The sequence below is a fragment of the Mustelus asterias genome, chromosome 13, assembly GCF_964213995.1.
Source record: "Mustelus asterias chromosome 13, sMusAst1.hap1.1, whole genome shotgun sequence".
In the NCBI taxonomy this organism is placed as follows: Eukaryota; Metazoa; Chordata; class Chondrichthyes; order Carcharhiniformes; family Triakidae; genus Mustelus; species Mustelus asterias.
In genome coordinates, this window is record NC_135813.1 from 1,514,998 (window position 1) to 1,533,016 (window position 18,019).

The 18,019-nt window shown below is 50.4% G+C and overlaps 1 protein-coding gene across 6 annotated transcripts in view; it reads left to right on the top strand.

The window, feature by feature from the left end:
• LOC144502320 (retinoic acid receptor RXR-alpha-A-like) overlaps positions 1-18,019 on the top strand; it is a 423,978-nt gene that overhangs the window by 337,630 nt on the left and 68,329 nt on the right. For 3 of the 6 annotated variants that reach the window (XM_078226140.1, XM_078226138.1, XM_078226139.1), the window contains exon 2: positions 15,724-15,989. In XM_078226140.1, coding sequence (XP_078082266.1) covers positions 15,724-15,989 — 266 coding nt within the window. Of the gene's footprint in view, positions 1-17; positions 216-286; positions 533-15,723; positions 15,990-18,019 lie in introns of those variants that run through there. The other 3 variants (XM_078226141.1, XM_078226143.1, XM_078226142.1) reach the window with 2 other exon arrangements.

The following is an 18,019-nucleotide window of genomic DNA, read 5'->3' on the forward strand; positions in this document are numbered from 1 at the left end:
CCCGCTGTGCGCTGTGTCTCACTAATAAATTACCTCACAAACTGAGAGTGAAGTGTGAGTGATCACATTCTGCAGCCAGGAGGGGCAGAAAGACCTTTGTGTCGATTGATCACCAAGAGTTTTTGGTTTCTTTCGTAAAGCAATGGATTTCACTGTAACCACAGAGGAAGTGCCTGGTCCTGCCACCTCTCTGCTTTCATTCACGTGTGCTTGAGGTAATGTGTTAGGCGTGTTCACCTCTCTCAGTCTGCGCACTGTCTGATATTTGGGGTGTCCTTCATTGTCACAGTGCCATGCTGCTGCTGAGTGTGCCGCTCTGCAATCCGTGCTAGTACGTCGACAGGCGCCAAGGACAGAACAAATCCCGAGGAACTGTTTCCTATGGCAAGTGGGTCAGGAACAGGAAGGTCAGAGGTATCAAATCATTTATAAAAGAGCTCCAGAGAAATGATGAGAATTATTTTCACTCCGAGGATCGAGATCTGGATTGGTGATGGAATCAAACCAGAGGAACTTTGAAAAGTCAAATTAGGCAAGTAATAGAAAAGGACTTCGTGTGTGGGACCTGTACCCCAGTGAGAGTCAGTGTGTGTGGGACCTGTACCCCAGTGAGAGTCAGTGTTTGTGGGACCCGTACCCCAGTGAGAGTCAGTGTGTGTGGGTCCCGTACCCCAGTGAGAGTCAGTGTGTGTGGGACCCGTACCCCAGTGAGTGTGTGTGGGACCCGCACCCCAGTGTGAGTCAGTGTGTGTGGGACCCGTACCCCAGTGAGAGTCAGTGTGTGTGGAACCCGTACCCCAGTGAGAGTCAGTGTTTGTGGGACCCGTACCCCAGTGAGAGTCAGTGTGTGTGGCACCCGTACCCCAGTGAGTGTGTGTGGGACCCGCACCCCAGTGTGAGTCAGTGTGTGTGGGATCCGCACCCCAGTGAGAGTCAGTGTGTGAGGGACCCGTACCCCAGTGAGAGTCAGTGTGTGAGGGACCCGTACCCCAGTGAGAGTCAGTGTGTGTGTGGGACCCGTACCCCAGTGAGAGTCAGTGTGTGTGGGACCCGTACCCCAGTGAGAGTCAGTGTGTGTGGAACCCGTACCCCAGTGAGCGTGTGAGACCCGTACCCCAGTGAGAGTCAGTGTGTGTGGGACCCGTACCCCAGTGAGAGTCAGTGTGTGTAGAATTCGTACCCCAGTGAGAGTGTGAGACCCGTACCCCAGTGAGAGTCAGTGTGTGTGGAGCCCGTACCCCAGTGAGAGTCAGTGTGTGTGGGACCCGTACCCCAGTGAGAGTCAGTGTGTGTGGGACCCGTATCCCAGTGAGAGTCAGTGTGTGTGGAACCCGTACCCCAGTGAGAGTGTGAGACCTGTACCCCAGTGAGAGTCAGTGTGTGTGGGACCCGTACCCCAGTGAGAGTCAGTGTGTGTGAGACCCGTACCCCAGTGAGAGTCAGTGTGTGTGGGACCCGTACCCCAGTGAGAGTCAGTGTGTGTGGGACCCGTATCCCAGTGAGAGTCAGTGTGTGTGGGACCCGTACCCCAGTGAGAGTCAGTGTGTGTGGAACCCGTACCCCAGTGAGAGTCAGTGTGTGTGGGACAGGGTTAGTGAGTTTGGTGCACAGGACGGGGGTAGGTGATGAGACAGCGGGTTTCAATTCTGCACACACCGGCTGTCTGTGATGCTGGTTCCACAAGCTATACTTGCCCTCCACCAAATTGGTGTTGATTGTGGGTGAAGCCAGTGGATGTTTGGTTGTGGCTGACTGGTTGTCTGAGCTGTGTTTGCCCCAGTCCTTGCTGACATGACCATCGGTGCCTGCATTCTACCCATGGCGGTACAGACAAGGTGGGAATCAGCTCCGAGTTAGCTGCAGGCTTCTCTGGGAAATGGTTTCCTGGGGTCTCGGCCCAGTTTCAGCTTTCAGGGCATGAATTCATTGGCAGTTTGGCAATTCTGGCTGCTGAGAACTCAGCCAAAGGTAATGGAAGAGAAGGACTGGAGTGCTGCGGCTTGAAGCTCTGCACTTGTACTGAGGGGAGGTGCAGGTTATTGGACAGCATCATCGGAACAGGAGACCCAATGGCTGCTCTGTATCTTAACTCCATCTTCCTGCTTTGGTTCCATAGCTGGGAATAGGCTGACAACCATGGTCTTGGAGTTTGCCATCAGCTGTTTGTGTGTTGTCTGGGCGGTCGCCTCTGCTTTGCTGACAGTTGCCAATGGCAGGCTCTGAGAACAGTCAGTGTGGTGCTGGTTTCCTGTTTGTCTGGAGGACAGGTTTGGGGAAATGGTGTTTTGGGTTCTGTTGGCAGAACTCTGGCTTGGGGTGGCTGAGAGGTGAGGCTGGGACTTCCCTGTTTAACTGACATTGGAGGGTGAGTTGAATCAGTTTCATCCACGTGGTTATGTTCATTCACTTCATCGTCTGTTGTATCTGGATTGCTGATTGAATGAGGACAATGCCCAAAGGTCTAATTGTGGAGACAGACTCTCGCTGTGAGGGACATTCTGCCCCCTCCCAGGCATGGTAGCACAGTGGTTAGCACTGCTGCCTCACAGCGCTGGGGACCCGGGTTCGATTCCTGGCTTGGGTCACTGTCTGTGTGGAGTTTGCGCGTTCTCCCCGTGTCTGCATGGGTTTCCTCTGGATGCTCCAGTTTCCTCCCACAATCTGAAAGACGTGCTGGTTAGGGTACATTGACCCGAACAGGTGCCAGAGTGTGGCAACTAGGGGAATTTCACAGTGACTTCTTTGCAGTGTTAATATAAGCCTTACTTGTGACTAATAAACTTAACTTAAAGACTGCTACAGGTTACAGCTGCTGCAAACTGGACGGTTTTCTCGTGAGCTGCTGGCTTCTGACTTCCCTTATGGAAAAAAACTCCTTTTATTCAAATGTAGCGAGAGACTATCGGAGAGACAGAGAGTCGAGTTGGAATTGGGAGGTGTTGTGAGCCGATTGCAGCGATTCTGTGTTTGACTGAGGGTGTGGGATTGGTGTTGTAGGGGGTGGAGGCAGGAAAGGCACCAGTCTGATCTGGTAAAACCTGTCCTGCACGTTTTCACTTCCTGTAGTGCCTACCCGAGTGTGCTGGTTGCCTGCTGGGTGCTGGGATTCCTGACCCAGAAGTCCACCACAAGATAATGCAATGTTTATGTTGAGTGATCGGGAGACCTGGGCTAATATTCCAGAGGACATGAGTTCAGATCCCACCCGAGACCTTCAGAGAATTCAATTTTTATTTTAAATTGGAAAATAAGCTGCCACACAATACCAGTAACTCCAACAGTGTGTATAGCTCCTCTGACTGAGTAATACTCCCACTGGGCCTCACCGGAGCATTAGAAAACAACATTTGAAATGTGGTGGTGTTCGGGGCAATGACCAAATTTTATGGAGTTTCCTCCAGCAGGTTCAGGGAGGGAATTTCAGAGACTGGGGTCCAGACAGCTGAAGGCATGGCTGTCAATGGTGGAGCGATTAAAATCAACGATGGTCACAGGGCCAGAATGAGAGGAATGCAGAGATCTTGGAGGGTTGTGGGACTGGACGAGAGTGCAGAGATCTTGAAGGAGATTACAGAGGTCGGAGGAGCTGAGGCGAAGGAGGAATTTGAAAGAAAATGTGAGAATTTTAAAATTGAGGCACTGCTTATCTAGAAGCTAATATAGGCTGTGAGCACCGGTGATAGAGGAACAAGATTTGGTGCGAGTTAGGACAAAGAACAGCACAGGATCAGGCCCTTCGGCCCACCAAGTCTGTGCCGACACAGATTCCTCTCTAATCTAATATTTTCTTGTCTCTACGTGGTCCATATCCCTCTATTCCCTGCCTATTCATGTATCTATCCAGATGCCTCTTGAACGTTGTTATAGAATCTGCTTCCACCACCTCCTCCGGCAGCGCATTTCAGGCATTCACCACCCTCTGTGTGAAAAACTTGCCCCTTACATCTCTCTCAAACTCTCCCCCTCTCACTCTCAACCTCTGCCCCTGAGTAATTGACCCTTCGACCCTGGGAAAAAGACTCAGACTCTCCACTCTATCCAAGCCTGTCACAATCTTGTAAACTTCTATCAGGTCCCCCTTCATCCTCCGACCCTCCAATGAAAATCCAAGTTTTTTCAACTGTTCTTCAGAATCCATATCCTCCAAACCAGGCTGCACCCTTTCCAATGCATCAACATCCTTCCGGTAGTGTGGTGACCAGAATTGTACACAATACTCCAAATGTGGCCAAAGTCTGATACAGCTGCAACATGATTTTCCAATTCCTATACTCAATGCCCCGACCGGTGAAGGCCAGCATGCCATCCGCCTTCTTGACCACCTTGTCCACCTGAATTGCCACCTTCAGGGAACTGTGGATCTGCACGCCTCGATCCCTCTGTATGCTAATATTTCTAAGGGCCCTGTCATTTACTGTATACTTTCTTTCTGCAGTAGACCTTCCAAATCGCATCACCTCACATTTGTCCGGGTTAAATCCCATCTGCCATCTTTTGGCCCAGGTCTCCAGCCGATTTATATCCTGCTGTATCCTCTGACAATCCTCCTCATTATTCGCTACTCCCCCAACTTTATATCATCTGCAAATTTACTAACAAGACCTACATTTTCCTCCCAATCATTTCTATATATTACAAACAACTGAGGCTCCAGCACTGATCCTTGTGGAACACCGCTTGTCACAGACCTCCAGTTAGAAAAGTCCCCATCAACTGCTACTCTCTGCTTTCTGTGCCCAAGCCAGTTTTATATCCATTTTACCAGCTCACGTCGGATCCCATATGACTTCACCTTCTGTATCAGCCTGCCATGAGGAACCTTATCAAAGGCTTTACTAAAGTCCATGTATACAACACCCACTGCCCTGCCCTGATCAATTTTTCTTGTCACTTTTCAAAGAACTCAATCAAGTTTGTGAGCCACGACCTCCCCTTCACAAAACCATGCTGCCTTTCGCTAATCCTATTCTCTTCCAGATGTGAATACATCCTGTCCCTAAGAATCTTCTCCAATAATTTCCCCACCACTGATGTAAGACTCAGGCCTGTAATTTCCCGGATTGTCTCTTCTGCCCTTCTTAAACAGAGGAACAATGTTAGCAACTCTCCAATCCTCTGGTACCTCGCATGTGACGAAAGTGGATACAAAGGTTTTGGCCAAGGCCTCAGCAGTTTCTTCCCTCGCCTCTCTCAGTATTCTGGGATAGACCCTATCTGGTCTTGGGGACTTGTCCACCTTAATGTTTTTCAAAACCTCCAATACCTCCTCGCTTTTTATCTCAACATGTCCCAGAATGTCAACATCCTCCTTTCTACACTCGCCATCCACCACATCCTTCCCTTAGTGAATACTGATGCAAAGTATTCGTTAAGGACCTCACCCACCTCATCTGACTCCACACACAAATTCCCTCCACTGTCCTTGAGTGGACCTATTCCCCTTACAATTGAGTCCCCTATCACTATAGCTCTGCCACTCTTTTTCCTGCCCTCCTGTCCAGCAGAGCCAGCCATGGTGCCATGAACCTGGCTGCTGCCGCCTTCCCCCGGTGAGCCATCCCCCCCGCCCCAACAGTATCCAAAATGGTATATCTGTTTTGGAGGGAGATGACCGCAGGGGATCCCTGCACTGCCTTCCTACTCTTCCTCTGTCTGGTAGTCACCCATTCCCTATCTCCCTCAGCAATTGTTATCAGAGTTTACAACGGGTACAGGATGGCAGGCAGGTCAGCGATGTGTTGGAATAGTTTGGAGGTAATAAACGCAGGATTGACGGTTGTTAGAATGTAACTGGTGACAACTTTGATTGGATGTAATGTGACCAATGGGAACAAGATGTAAGGGTCAGCTGACCCAGTAAGCCATGGAAACAATTACAGAGTGATGTCATAGTTGGCTGACTCACTATAAATTAGGAACTACGTAGAATTGTGGGGAGCTTGGAGTGGCCCAGGACGACGCCCCAAGTTTGGAGTAATGATGTTTCTTTATTAAACTCTTTCTTTGGATTGATAAGTTGGAGTAAGTTTTGTTGTATTTTCATTAGCTGCATTTTGAAGAGTTCCTTCTGCAGAAACGATGGTTTCAGTGGCACAGAGCTGCGATAGGGCCAGAGTCCGGCAATGTGATGCAGCTGGAAATGAGTCTTGTTTATGCTGTGGGTGGGTCCGGTCAGCTCATCCTGAGGTCAGCGATGATATCAAAGTTGTGAAGAATCTAGTCTCTGTGGGAAAGGGATGGCGTCAGTAGGGGGAACGGAGAATGCCATGGGAACGGGAAAGCAATGGCTTTTGCCTTCCCAGTATTCCACTGGAGGAGATCTCTGCTGGAAAAGCAGGCTGAGAGGTGAGTAAGAGTGGTGTACGAGGCCTGGTGCTGAGGTAGCGCTCGGTGTCTGACAACAAACCATCTGCTTCTGGATGATGTTGCCAAAGGCAGCCTGAGAAATAGGTTCAAAGGTGGATGACTTCCCTTAAAACTCAACTATTTAATTAATGACCTTGAGAGAAGGAACGCTGCCATCCTTACCCAGCCTGGGTCTCCATGTGACTCCAGTCCCACTTCAGGGTGATTGACTCTGAAGAGCCCAGCAAGGCTCTCAGTTCAGGGTGACTGGAGATGGGGGGGAAAACATCAGCCGTCCCAGCAACGCTGACAGCCAGAGGATGAATTTAACAAACATCCCAATGGCTCAATGAAGTAGTGAGTCTGGGTGAGACAGAGGGAGAGGTGAGGGGGGTGATTCTCACACCTCTCTGCACTGTTAGCAGATCACGCAATTCTGGAGAATGTGGGCCTAAAAATCTGTTTCATGCCAGGCGCCGAACAGTTTGCAAGTTTCCCGGCCCCTTCCCAATGGCGTGGCCCTGGGTGTGGGGCCGATTGGCGGATTTTAACTAACAATTAAATATGCACAGCCTGTTCAAATCCCAGCACAGTCTCCCAAAACAGAGACCAGAAGGGAGGGAGCCTTCTGGCAAAGTAAAGGTTTCCCTGATTCGAGGCTGGGGTTTCACCCCTGTTAACTCAGCGGTCATTTATCACACTGCTGTGTTGAGATTTTGCTATGTACAAATGAGGTGTCTTGCTTCCGATGTTCGAATCGTGCTTACGCTAACACCATTGTGTGAGAAGTGCTTTGGAACATGCTGTGGTAGTGAAGAGTATTAAAGAAACGAGAGTCCTTTCGGACTGCAGTTGACCAAGAAGAACAGTGCCTCTTTTATCACACGGGGGCTCTGGGAATCTCGTGCCCCAGCCAGCTTAACTCGAGAGGTTTGAACTTATGACCCTGGCCCCTGGGACTGAGTAAACGGGGGCTTTTCTTATGCGTAGGGTTGGGACAAGTGCTGTGATGGGATGATGCTGGGGCTGTGCTGGAACCGTTAGCCAGCGAGCTTACTGCTATCACTGTGACAACAGGAGCTGCAGGGAGCGACACGGCATGTTGGTTCGGGAATCTGGTTAAAGGCTGATTGCAGCCTAGCTCAATCACCACCTGAGTTCAAGCCCCACTCCAGGACCTACTTACTCCCTCCCCATCCCTCCTTTATCCTCACTCGCTCCCCTCTCTCTCACTCCCCCCACCGCCCCCCAGTAATGTGATGGGTGTGGGCTCAGTAATGTACCTCCATCCTGTTTTATGCAGACACGTCCCAGTGCACACTTCTATCGCAGAGCTCAGAGTGCAGTTATCTGGGAGTGGAGGGGGAGCGGGGTGGGGTGGAATGGGGGGTGTGGGGAGAGGGGGAAGGGGTGTGTGGTGTTGGGGGGGGGGGGGGGAGAAGGGAGAATAGGAGGGAGGGGAAAGGCGTGCGGGATGGGGGCAGGGGAGGTGAGACAAAGGCAGACTTGATTAGGAATCTTAAGGTGAAGGAACCCTGAGGGAGCAGTGATCACAATATGGTAGAATTTACCCTGCAGTTTGAGAGGGAGAAGCTGGAGTCGGATGTAACAGGATTACAATTAAATAAAGATAACTACAAAGACATGAGGGAGGAACTGGCCAGAGTGATTGGAAAGGGAGCCTCGCAGGGGAGACAGTGGAACAGCAATGGCAGGAGTTTTTGGAGGTTATTCGGGAGGCACAACAGAAATTGATCCCAAGGAGGAGGAAACATGCTGAGGGGAGGACGAGGCATCCATGGCTGACGAGGGAAGTCAAGGACAGCATAAAAGCAAAAGAAAAAACAGACAAAGTGGCGAGGATTAGTGGGAAGCCAGAGGATTGGGAAGCCTTTAAAAGCGAGCAGAGGACAACTAAAAAAGCAACAAGGGGGGAGAAGATGAAATATGAGTGTAAGCTAGCTAGTAATATAAAAGAAGATAGGAAGAGTTTTTTTTTCAATATATAAAAGGTAAGAGAGAGGCAAAAATAGCCATTGGACCGCTGGAAAATGAGGCTGGAGAAGTAATAATAGGAAACAAAACAATGGCAGAGGAACTGAATAGTTACTTTGCATCAGTCTTCATGGTGGAAGACACCAGTGGGATACCGGAGCTCCAGGAGAGTCAGGGGGTACAGGTGAGTGTAGTAGCCATTACTAAGGAGGAGGTTCTGGGGAAACTGAAAGGTGGATAAATCACCTGGACCGGATGGACTACACCCCAGGATTCTAAAAGAGATAGCTGAGGAAATTGTGGAGGCATTGGTGGTGATCTTTCAGGAATCACTGGAGGCAGGGAGGGCCCCAGAGGACTGGAAAGTAGCGAATGTAACACCGCTGTTTAAGAAGGGAGGGAGGCAGCAGACGGGAAATTATAGGCCGGCTAGCCTGACTTTAGTCATTGGCAAGATTTTCGAGTCCAATATTAAAGATGAGATCACAGAGTACTTGGAAGTGCATGATAAAATAGGACTGAGTTAGCACGGCTTTGTCAGGGGAAGGTCATGTCTGACAAATCTGTTAGAGTTCTTTGAGGAGGTAACAAGGAAGTTAGATAAAGGAGAACCAGTGGACATGATTTATTTAGATTTCCAAAAGGCCTTTGACACGGTGCCACATAGGAGACTGTTAAATAAGTTAAGAGCCCATGGTGTTAAGGGTAAGATCCTGGCAGGGATAGAGGATTGGCTGACTGGCAGAAGGCAGAGAGTGGAGATAAAAGGGTCATTTTCAGGATGGCAGCCGGTGACTAGTGGTGTGCCTCAGGGGTCGGTGCTGGGACCACAATTTTTCACAATATACATTAACGATTTGGAGGAAGGAACTGAAGGCCCAGTTGCTAAGTTTGCAGATGATACAAAGATATGTAGAGGGAGAGGTAGTATCGAGGAAGCAGGGGGGCTGCAGAAGGACTTGGACAGGTTAGGAGAGTGGGCAAAGAAGTGGCAGATGGAATACAATGTGGAAAAGTGTGAGGTTATGCACTTTAGAAGGAGGAATGGAGGCATAGACTATTTTCTAAATGGAAATATGCTTAGGAAATCAGAAACACAAAGGGACTTTGGGAGTCATTGTTCAAGATTCTCTTAAGGTTAATGTGCAGATTCAGTTGGCAGTCAGGAAGGCAAATACAATGTTAGCATTCATGTTGAGAGGGCTAGAATACAAGAGCAGGGATGTACTTCTGAGGCTGTATAAGGCTCTGGTCAGATCCCATTTGGAATATTGTGAGCAGTTTTGGGTCCTGTATCTAAGGAAGGATGTGCTGGCCTTGGAAAGGGTCCAGAGGAGGTTTACAAGAATGATCCCAGGAATGAAGAGCTTGTCGTATGAGGAACGGTTAAGGACTCTGGGTCCATACTCGTTGGAGTTTAGAAAGATCAGGGGGGATTTTATTGAAACTTGCAGGATACTGCGAGGCCTAGATAGAGTGGACGTGGAGAGGATGTTTCCACTAGTAGGAAAAACTAGAACTAGAGGGCACAACCTCAGGCTAAAGGGACGATCCTTTAAAACAGAGATGAGGAGGAATTTCTTCAGCCAGAGAGTGGTGAATCTGTGGAACTCTTTGCCGCAGAAGGCTGTGGAGGCCAGGTCATTGAGTGTCTTTAAGACAGGGATAGATAGGTTCTTGATTAATAAGGGAATCAGGGGTTATGGGGAAAAGGCAGGAGAATGGGGATGAGAAAAATAATCAGCCATGATTGAATGGCAGAGCAGACTCGATGGGCCGAGTGGCCTCATTCTGCTCCTATGTCTTATGGGAGGGGCCTGAGGGTGTGTGTGTGGAGAATGGGGGTGGGGGAAGAAGGGAGTGGTGAGGGGGAGAGAGGCGGGGAGGGGTGTGGAGGGTGGGGAATGGGGGCTGCCGTGGAGGCAGTCTCTCGCACTGTTGAATGATACCGGAGGAGAGAGATTCTGCAGTCAGGTTTCCTCACTCAGAGTCTTGGGCCATGAAGCCTCTTCACACTTGAACCCTTTATGGAGAGCTGAGAGGTTGGCAACTGCTGAACATTCTGAAAGATCAGCATGTTTTTTTGGGAAATGAAATGGTTTCCTTCATCTCCTCTGGTACTTGGAGAAAGTGAGCATTTTTTCCATTCGCTGCCAGACTACAGTTAAAGTGACAGCAATGTTTATTGCAATGATTTGCCGTCATTCCCTTTTTCCACATGCTGATGGACTGAGCTTTCCCAAATGTGTTTCTCTATTCACCCTTTGTTGTAAATGTAATGACCTCATTAAACTGGGCCCACAACGTGTCAAACTGATGACTTCAGGAGGAGGGAATCTAATGAGGCCACAGGCTCAGGCTCCTGCAGCAGTTGCTGTCATTCTGTTAAACTTACCCCTTTCACACTTTGGGCAGTTACCAGGAGAGCTGGGGGCACAATTCTCCTGTGACCACACTGCCCAGGGAGTCTCTGTGCTTGGGCACGGTGCTTCACAATCAGAATACATCCAATAAACAACAAAACAGCAAGTGTGATAGGATGGAAAAGTGACACAGACGGCCATCAGAAGAATGTCTGTCATTGTACAGCAGTTCCAGAGTTAACTAACACTGCATTCCCATAGCTTCCCCTACCTCAAACAAGGCTATCAGCGAATCCCTACAGTGCAGACGGAGGCCATTCAGCCCATCGAATCTGCACCGACAACAATCCTGGGCGTCACTGGCTGGGGATTCCTCAACACCGGACATCATAGAAATCATAGAAACCCTACAGTACAGAAAGAGGCCATTCGGCCCGTTGAGTCTGCACCGACCACAATCCCACCCAGGCCCTACCCCCATATCCCCACACATTTTACCCACTAATCCCTCTAACCTACACATCTCAGGACACTAAGGGGCAATTTTTAGCATGGCCAATCAACCTAACCTGCACATCTTTGGACTGTGGGAGGAAACCGGAGCACCCGGAGGAAACCCACCCAGACACGAGGAGAATGTGCAAACTCCACACAGACAGTGACCCAAGCCGGGAATCAAACCCAGGTCCCTGGAGCTGTGAAGCAGCAGTGCTAACCACTGTGCTACTGTGCCGCCCACGGTATATCCCATATCCCTAATATGTGATACATTTGATCAGGAGCTCAAGTTCTGAAGCCTTGTCCCCATTTCTGCAACTTGCATTTGTATAGCACTGTTAAGGTTGTAAAATATCCCAAGATGCTTCACAGGATTAACAACCAGCCAAAGATTGACACTGAAGCAAGGAAGGGTACAATAGTGAGGAAACTTGCATCTGAGGTGGAGATGTGGTCAGAATTGGAAGAATGCAGAGATGTCAGAGAGTGGCGGGGGTCGGGGGTTACAGAAATCGAATGAGGAGATGGAAGATGATACTGTGCCTTGTTATCAAATTTCTCCATACTTGCCCCCCTCCCTATCTCTGTAACCTCCTACAACCCTCCAAGATTTCTGTACTTCTCCAATTCTGGCCTCTTGAGAATCCCTGGTTTTAAACACTCCGCTATTGGCTGTGATTTCAATTCCTGAAGCCCTTGAATATGGATTCATTCCCAAATCGCCTCCACCTCTCTGGGACTGGGAATCAATCTGTGTCTGATAGCAGTCCTGTGAAGAACCTTGGGATGCTTTATCAAACTATAGGTGCTACTCAACACAAGTAGTTTTCTCCTAATAGAACTTTGGGCTCGTTTGCGATGCTGTCTGGCCACTGATATGAAGTAGCGGAAGGAGCTGGCACTGCATTCAGGGTAGCTTCAAACAGCCAGAACCAAATGCGGATGTCAAAGTTGCAGCTGAAGTCTGGACAGTCTTGCAGTGTTCCCTCCATGGGCGGCACGGTGACACAGTGGTTAGCACTGCTGCCTCACAGCTCCAGGGACCCGGGTTCGATTCCCGGGGGCACGGTGACACAGTGGTTAGCACTGCTGCCTCACAGCTCCAGGGACCCGGGTTCGATTCCCGGGGGCACGGTGACACAGTGGTTAGCACTGCTGCCTCACAGCTCCAGGGACCCGGGTTCGATTCCCGGGGGCACGGTGACACAGTGGTTAGCACTGCTGCCTCACAGCTCCAGGGACCCGGGTTCGATTCCCGGGGGCACGGTGACACAGTGGTTAGCACTGCTGCCTCACAGCTCCAGGGACCCGGGTTCGATTCCCGGCGGCACGGTGACACAGTGGTTAGCACTGCTGCCTCACAGCTCCAGGGACCCGGGTTCGATTCCTGGCTTGAGTCACTGTGTGGAGTTTGCACGTTCTCCCCGTGTCTGCGTGGGTTTCCTCCGGGTGCTCTGGTTTCCTCTCTCAGTCCAAAGATGATAGGGTGATTGGCCATGCTGAATTGCTCCTTAAGTGTCCCGGGATGCGTTGGTTAGAGGGATTAGCAGGGTAAATATGTGGGGTTACGGGGATAGGGCCTGGTTGGGATTGTTGTCGGTGCAGATGCGATGGGCTGAATGGCCTCCGTCTGCACTGTAGGGATTCGCTGATAGCCTTGTTTGAGGTAGGGGAAGCTATGGGAATGCAGTGTTAGTTAACTCTGGAACTGCTGTACAATGACAGACATTCTTCTGATGGCCGTCTGTGTCACTTTTCCATCCTATCACGCTTGCAGTTTTGTTGTTTATTGGATCTATTCTGATTGTGAAGCGCTGTGCCAATTATTAAATATTAGTTCTGCAGTTTCCATTGCCACTCCCTCACAGAACACTCCCAGCTGCTCTCCAAGATCACCGGGATAAGCAGGGTTTGAGGAGATCCCTGCAGGCTTGTTGAGAATCCATCAAACTCATCAAAAGCTGAACTGTTGGCTCCCCTTAACACTTTAATCATTTCGACACCTGTCAGCTGTGTTGTACAGAGCTGAGGAAGGCGGATTTTACAAAGCTTCTCTTGCTTTATATTGAGAGGATTAAGTGTGGGCTGGGCCATTTCATTTGAGGCTGTGAGGCGGTTCTCTGAGTTGGTGGCGTTGCAATACTCTTGCACAGTTGAATGATTTCACAGTTCTGTTGGGCATCTCCCCCCCCAGCCCCCCACACTCGGGTCTGTCGCTGCGGATCCTGCCAAGTTAATGTCGACACTCGCTGTCTTGTTTCTGTGCCGATGGCTGGTAGCGTGGGCGGGTTTGGAGCCTGTCTGGAGTTCTGTAATCTGATATTCTCAGCTTCTCTGCTGGAGGTTAGTGTAATCTCTTAAAAGGGATTGTTCGATGGCACATTGAATACTTCGAAATAGCCAGAAAAATTCCATTGGATGTTCAGACCCAGGCTGCAATGTGTGGAGCCCAGTTCCTGTCTCGCACAAGCATTTGGGGCAAATGTAAAGTTCCTTAAAACTCCTTCCTTCAAAACTGCTGCCCATCAAACAGCCGGGGGGTGGGTGAGGGGTGACCCCTGAGCAGGGCCCATCCTGGGGGGGTTTCCCGAGTGGGGCCCATCCTGGAGGAGCTCCTGAAGGTAGACAGTCCTGGGGTTGGGGGAAACATGCTTGGTCTCGAGTGCAGCCATTCCTGATAACCCCTGGTGTCCAGAGCATTGAGTAGCTTGGAGATGTCGGCGGGGGGGTCGGTGGCCGCGAGTTGCTGATAATCCGATTGGCACAGGGTGATGCACCTGAATCAGGGTGGGGTGTTTGTGGGGGTGGGGGAGCGTGGGCGTGGGGCAGGGCAGGGGGGTGCGGGGTGGGGTTGGGGGGGTGCAGGGCGGGGTAGGGGGGGTGCAGGGGGGCGTGGCGCGGGGTGGGGGGGGCGTGGCGCAGGGTGGGGGGGGCGTGGAGCGGGGCGGGGGGGGCACGGGGCAGGGCAGGGCAGGGGGGGCGTGGGGCGGGGCAGTGGGGTGTGGGGGTGTGTGGGGCGGGGCAGGGGGCGCGGCACGGGGTGGGGGGGAGCGTGGGTGTGGGGTGGGGGAGGGGGGGGTGCGGGGTGGGGGGGGTGCGGGGTGGGGGGGGTGCGGGGTGGGTCGGGGTGCGGGGCGGGCGTGGGGCGGGCGTGGGGCGGGGCAGGGGGGCACGGGGCGGTGGGGGGGTGCGGGACGGGGTGGGGGGGATACAGGGTGGTCTGAAGCTAGTGGGCCAGAGGTTGCTGTCTGTGTGTAAGAATTAAACAAGCCTCTTGTACTGGGGTCTGGCCGGGAGGTTCTGACTGGGATACAGTTTGGCACTAGTTTTTGGAGTAGTAGAAAGCAGCCAATGTTGGAAGCTATCCAGTGATGGGATGTGAGAGCAGTCAGTAATGTAACTCCCATCTACCATCGAGAAAGACCTGCATTTAGCCACAGTTTCTCACATCAGGACATTCCAATTCTCCCCACCTTACCCAAGTGGAGTGTTTTAACATCGGGCAGAGTGGCTGGAGGTGATCTTTCAGACACTGATTCTCCACGATTCCGAAAGATCACGGCTGATCTTTGACATCAGATCCACTCCTTGGTCTGATCTCCTTATCTGTCGATTCCTGTACAGTCCGAAAGGTGGTGATCGCAGCCTTGAAGAACAGCATCAGTAAGAATGCATTGATGAGGTTGTAATCTAGAAACTTGCCTTCCAATTCGCACACAGCCAGATTCCACAAGATAATCTCCACACCGGCCAAGAAAACTAAAAACACATCATGGAGACATCTATATAAAATCAGAGGGGCTTCCAATTGGCAAGACGGTCCCTCTGACAGTGCGGCACTCCCTCAGCACTGACCCTCTGACAGTGCGGCACTCCCTCAGTCCTGACCCTCTGACAGTGCAGCACTCCCTCGGCACTGACCCTCTGACAGTGCGGCACTCCCTCGGCACTGATCCTCTAATAGTGCAGCACTCCCTCGGCACTGACCCTCTGACAGTGCGGCATTCCCTCGGCACTGACCCTCTGACAGTGCGGCATTCCCTCGGCACTGACCCTCTGACAGTGCGGCCCTCCCTCAGCACTGACCCTCTGACAGTGCGGCACTCTCTCGGCACTGGCCCTCTGACAGTGCGGCACTCCCTCGGCAAACTAATCAGTTGAATTGCGCAGGGCCTACTTTGCTGAGCTCGTTGTCAATCGCCCGGGCTCCCCACTCTCCTCACTCTCCTCACTCCCCAGTGACGCTATGCTGAAGGTCTCTGTCCCAACTGCTGTGGCAATCATAGTTGTGACAGGAGCTAGCCCACTACCATTCGTTTGGATAGCACTCAGCGCCTGCGTTATGGGATGGCGATGTATGTCAGTGGCCCCTGTTTGTGTGTAATAAATATTCATCTGTGTAGCAGTGTGACTCTGTGCTGTATTGTGGGATGTGGAGCTGTGTATGACTGAGCTGTATATTGAAGGTAATGTTCTGTTTCTGTTCAGTATTTTGAAAGATTTGACTTTATTCTTCTTCCAGATTCCTCCTCGTGTGAGTGTGTGTCAATGAATTGTGATTCCAGTGGAACAGCCATGAATGCACCTTCTCTTCACCCCCAGATGATGGGTTCTGGACTGAGTCCCAGCATCAGCTCCCCTGGACAGCTACATTCACCCATAAGCACTTTGAACTCTCCAGTGAATGGATTGAGCTCTCCTTTCTCAGTGATCAGCTCGCCACTGGGACCACATACAATATCCATCCCTTCATCTCACAGCATGGGCTACGGAGGGCAGAGTCCGCAGGTACGTCTCTGAGCAGCTTTCTCACTCAGTCTCTCCAGGCAGCGGCCAGCGGGGCTGCTGGTAGTGTGAGCTGAATGAGCCCCTGGCACTGTCTCCACCTGAGGAACCGCCAACTTCAGCACTATTGACAAAGGAAGAGAGAGTCTTTACACAGCGAGATGTGGTTGCGATGTGCTCCTGAAAGGGCAGTGGAAGCAAAATCAGGAGGAACTTGCATAAGGGAACTAGATAGATACTGGGGAAGGGGTACGTGAGCACTGGTGGGAAGATGGGGTACAGGGTTTTATGGTGTACGGTGCCTCAATCCTACCCATGTGTGATGCTGGCTGGGGTGTCTGGGTGGGCTGGGGAGTTGCAGGCGGTGAAACTGTCAAATCTACATTCCGGGCTGGGCTTCGAGGAGAGGAATTGGGGCTCGTAATCTGGCTAATTCTCACTCCCAGCCTGAGACCGTCCCGAGTCGAATTGTGGTGACTCCCTCCCCTCCTGCTTCTGGATGATCAGGATGACAGAGTACATTCAGCATTGAGTCTTGGGCAGTAATAGCAGGTGATAGTATAACTCTCATATGTTGCTCTGAATCAGCTGGACACAGTAACTGGACAGAAGATAGAAGCTCTTAATATTGTTGGTTTTAAAAAACTGACAGGAAGCGCCAGGTTTTGTGGGAATATTACAATGTGAAGATGCGACATTAACTGGTGCTGGAGCTTCCTGTCTGGGGATGAGTCTGTGAATCGAGAATTGATTTTGACCTGTTCCCTCCGATGTCACGATAATTGTGAAACTTCCTGGTCTAAATGTACAGCGGCTGTTTGAGAAGCAGCACTTTGCGAGTATGCAGGAAATACTTGGCAAAGACAGTTCCTGTCTGAGGCTGCACCTCCTCCCGAGTCCCAGCCCCAACACTCATTTCCTGCTGGCCATGTCATTGGCATTTCAGTGCAACAGGAAGTGGCACATTTTTACACCATGTACACTTGAACCGAGAAAATATGAAAGGACCTAAATTACACATGTAAACTTTAAAATATAGATGGAGCGTGAGAAGGTAAAATCCAATCCCAGTGTCTTGTGCTTAAACAAAGGAGACTACAATGGGATGAGGGAGGAGTTGGCTAAGGTAGACCGGGAGCAAAAACTTTATGGTGGGACAATTGGAGGACTTTCAATTTTTTAAAACCAGCAATATTAAGAGCTTCTATCTTCTGTCCAGTTACTGTGTCCAGCTGATTCAGAGCAACATATGAGAGTTATACTATCACCTGCTATTACTGCCCAAGACTCGATGCTGAATGTACTCTGTCATCCTGATTATCCAGAAGCGGAGGATTTTCAAAGCGATCTTTCACAGTGCTCAGCAAAAGTATATACCAGTGATAAGGAAGGACTGTAGAAAAAGAGATAATCAGCCATGGATATCTGAGGAAATAAAGGAGGGTATCAAATTGAAAGAAAATGCATACAAAGTGGCAAAGATTAGTGGGAACCGAGAGGATTGGGAAATCTTTAAAGGTCAGCAGAAAGCCACAAAAAAAGCTTTAAAGAAAGGTAAGTTAAATTATGAGACTAAACTAGCTCAGAATATAAAAACAGATAGCAAAAGTTTCTACAAATATATAAAACGAAAGAGTGGCGAAAGTAAACATTGGTCCTTTAGAGGATGAGAAGGGGGATGTAATAACTGGAAATGAGAAAATGGCTGAGGCATTGAACAGGTATTTTGTGTCGGTCTTCACAGTGGAAAACACAAATAACATGCCAAAAATTGATGACAGGAAGGCTATGGCAGGTGAGAACCTAGAAACTATCATTATCACGAAAGAGGTAGTGTTGGGCAAGTTAATGGGGCTAAAGGTAGACAAGTCACCTGGTCCTGATGGAATGCATCCCAGGGTCCTAAAAGGGATGGCGGGAGAAATAGCAAATGCACTAGTGGTAATTTACCAAAATTCGCTGGACTCTGGGGTGGTTCCCGCAGACTGGAAAACAGCAAATGTGATGCCACTGTTTAAAAAAGGAGGTAGACA